General features: G+C 36.3%; 1 protein-coding gene across 1 annotated transcript in view; it reads left to right on the forward strand.

Moving 5' to 3' along the window:
- The window catches only part of LOC104736877 (putative transcription elongation factor SPT5 homolog 1), a 14,376-nt gene extending 12,525 nt beyond the window's left edge, over positions 1–1,851 (forward strand). The window contains exons 17-22 of the mRNA XM_010456957.2: positions 210–288; positions 535–589; positions 696–813; positions 896–1,033; positions 1,177–1,271; positions 1,470–1,851. Coding sequence (XP_010455259.1) covers positions 210–288; positions 535–589; positions 696–813; positions 896–1,033; positions 1,177–1,271; positions 1,470–1,715 — 731 coding nt within the window. The 3' untranslated portion in view covers positions 1,716–1,851. The remainder of the gene's footprint in view (positions 1–209; positions 289–534; positions 590–695; positions 814–895; positions 1,034–1,176; positions 1,272–1,469) is intronic.

Below are 3,837 nucleotides of genomic sequence, written 5' to 3' on the forward strand. Positions count from 1 at the left end.
ATCATTTGAATTCTACAGAGATACATCTCGGTATAGTATGGGAAGCGAAACACCTATGCATCCTTCTCGGACTCCACTTCATCCTTATATGACTCCAATGCGGGACTCTGGAGGTTTGTTTTCTAGTTCAATTTTAATGTGCTATGGCACCTCCTCTGTAATATGTTCACCTGACATATTAAGCTCCTTGATGATTGTGTAAATTTCAGCTACACCCATCCATGATGGAATGAGGACACCCATGCGTGATAGAGCTTGGAATCCTTACACGCCTATGAGTCCATCTAGGTAAGTTTGTTGTTGCGTTTCTATAATCTGAAGTTGAATTTCTCTTTCATCTCCCCTATGTTTCTCGTTGATCCTGTTGTAAGTATGCATCAATGTGAGGTTCTTTGTTATGTTTTATATTCATGGCAATGGCAATTGTTTCAATTATTTCCAGAAATTCTTAACGCATGTTTGAGAATTGTAAATCTTGATTAAAAGAATAAACTTGTATATCTCTCAACTCAAGTTATGGTTATTATGAATCAGGGATAGCTGGGAAGACGGAAATCCGGGATCTTGGGGAACAAGTCCTCAATATCAGGTAAGATTTATCCATCTATGATTTTGCTTTTAACCTTACTATTGGCTTCATATCTCTGACATATGTAATTCTGCACTAATGTCGTTTATGTGACACTTGTTTCCAGCCGGGAAGTCCTCCTTCACGGGCATATGAAGCACCAACTCCTGGCTCAGGATGGGCTAGTACTCCTGGTGGTAGTTACTCGGATGCAGGGACACCTAGGGACCATGGTTCAGCTTATGGTAAGATGCGTGTAATATTTTTTCAAAATGTTGACTCTTCTTGTTTGGCCAGTCTTTTTTTCTCATATACCTTGTTATGCAGCTAATGCCCCAAGCCCTTACCTACCATCGACACCTGGACAACCGATGACACCAAGCTCGGCTTCATACCTACCTGGAACTCCTGGAGGACAACCAATGACTCCAGGAACTGGCCTGGATGTCATGTCTCCTGTTATAGGTATGTCTATTCTTGGGGTATAGACTATAGTTAGAAGGATAATTTATTTGTTTCGTCTGACCTTGCATATTACTTGTCTCAGTTCCCTTTAGAAGTTTCATTTTTATGGCGGTTATCTTAGCTTATTATTGTTAATACGACAGGTGGGGATGCTGAAGCATGGTTCATGCCCGATATTTTGGTTGACATACACAAGGCTGGAGAGGACAGCGATGTGGGCGTCATCCGAGATGTTTCGGTTAGTCTCGTGGCTTTCCCGAACTCCAGCTCTTGTTTATAAACAAAACAAAAAAAAACTACTAGCTTAGTAATAAACAAAACCAGGAAAAAAATTAAATGATCTTGCTAGAAGTGATGCTGACTGTGGATGCTGTTTAAGCTGAATGAGTAGCTCCTTTCTAACCCCCCAGTTTTCCTATGTGCTACTTAATGTCAGGATGGAACGTGTAAAGTATCTCTCGGGTCCAGTGGTGAAGGTGACACTATAATGGCCCTCCCAAGCGAACTGGAGATAGTACCTCCGAGGAAGAGTGACCGTGTCAAAATAGTTGGTGGGCAATTTCGTGGGTCTACTGGTAAGCTTATCGGAATCGACGGTTCAGACGGTATCGTTAAGATAGATGATAATCTTGACGTCAAGATTCTGGACCTGGCCATATTAGCCAAATTTGTGCAACCGTGATAGTGTTCTAATGAGCGTTGAATTTTTTTATCTTGTCATCAGACCGTATATTGTAATCTTATATTTCTCTATAGTTTATAAAGAAAACATTGAACTATTTCCAGTTATCATCGGAAAAAAAAACCTTTGAATCTGATTTCCAATTTGTGTTTTTCGTGCAATGTCCTATCGTTTCCACTATTGGTTGAGTTATCAAATGAAAATATAAATGATAGGAAAAATTTAAACGTTTAAACGCGAGTTTACTATAAATACTGAATACAATACTCTCTATAACAAATTTCCGTTGATCTTTTAGCTATTTTTTTTTAATTCAGATGATTTCAGTTAAATTTCTTCAGAGATCGGATCCATTCTTCTCCACTAATATCATTAAGTTTGGGATCTGGTTACCAATTATGAAATTGGGGATGCTACATTAACTCGGTGAGTTGGTGAAACACTAACTTGAAAGCAAACTTGCTTTGACCATACATGTTTCTTGCGGTATTGTAGTATCCATAAATCAAAACTGGTGAATTGACAATAAGGGAATCTCACAGTGGCAGCCAGCTTCCCTTTGTAATCTATCAATATCGCATCCTTCTTCCATTGGAGGACAACGTTAGGTGCTTTGATAAAACTTAGCATCTCAGATCTAACATCAAAACACACGTTTCTGGATCTTAGTGAATTGCTCTGTGTTATCGGGTAACGTAGTGAATTGCTCCGTGTTAGGGTTACAGAGCAACTTCCGAAGGACTTTATTTTGGTGGCTCTTCATACGAGGAGTCGAGGACTATCACTTTAGCCATCACTAGATCAACAGGGATCGGATCTTTAAGTAACTTTACATCGGCTGCTACATAACCTCTCCTTCTCATCGACCTTGCGTTTCAAACCCTAAATATAGGGCTGTCGTCGTATAGGCGTTCAACTAGGATTACTCTTTGCCCAATTTACCATATACTAACTATAAACTTCCTAATTCATTTTAAACTATAAAATTCTTTCCAAAGTTGTCAATTCAAATTTGGATACACTAGCTAGTTCTATATTACATCTTGTAATTTTGAAATATGGATATGTCATCTTTTTTTTTTTCATTTTCTTTATAATTAATTAGAAAGATAGGAATAACTTTGATCTAACTAGGTAAATAATGACAATTCACATTGTTTACTGTCAATATTTTTTTTTAGTAACAATTGATTATATTCTTCGTTTAACTATATAGAACGATTTTTTTCTGTAACATTTTATGTCGTTATAGGGACATATACAACTTCCCAATTTGAGGATATAAAAAGATAGTATTTAAATCTGCCTACTTAATTAATTTGTTTTGTCACCATCTTTTTGGACTAGAATTAGATTAAAAAGTAGACGAATTGTAGTTTTTTCTAGCTTAGATATTATTCTTATTATGATTATGATTATAATAGATATCATCATATTTACTTAAGTATTATAAAAATAACAAAAATATAGGTTATTGCTTGTATGAAGAAGTAATACCATTATTTAAAACCTAATCAACTTTCCTTGGAAACATAGGTTATAGCTACATTTTCTTTGTTTTCGAGTATGGATCTTTTAGTGAAAAAGTTTTCAAATCCATAGTTGAGAGAAACTTTGATAGTTTATATATATCTCATGTATAAACTATGATAGTTGAGAAACTTTGAGATGCCCGAAGATTTTTATTTCAATCTATTAAAATAAAGGGATTCATTGAGTTCATTAGACAATAAAAGATGGACAACAAGTACATGGATTTTTAGTGAGTAAAACAACATCAAACGAAGCAATCAAACAACAAAAATGCAATTGGTTGTAACCAAAGAAATACATTTCATATATGAAAAGTTATTAAGGAAATATTAATTAATTCCATGAATATGATGGCTGATAAACGAATATATCATGTATATGTTTGTTTAGTATTTTGGAGGAGGGGGAGAGCTATAACTATAGCTTGGAGGTGGCAGTGAAGTGTAAACATATGGAGGAAAGCTGTACGTGTAAGGAGGAGGTGGCGGCTTGTAAACATATGGAGGAGAGTTGTAGACGTAAGGAGGAGGTGGTGGTGGCTTGTAAACATATGGAGGAGAGCTGTAGACGTAAGGAGGAGGTGGTGGTG

Source organism: Camelina sativa, chromosome 13 (assembly GCF_000633955.1).
Source record: "Camelina sativa cultivar DH55 chromosome 13, Cs, whole genome shotgun sequence".
NCBI classification, from domain to species: Eukaryota; Viridiplantae; Streptophyta; class Magnoliopsida; order Brassicales; family Brassicaceae; genus Camelina; species Camelina sativa.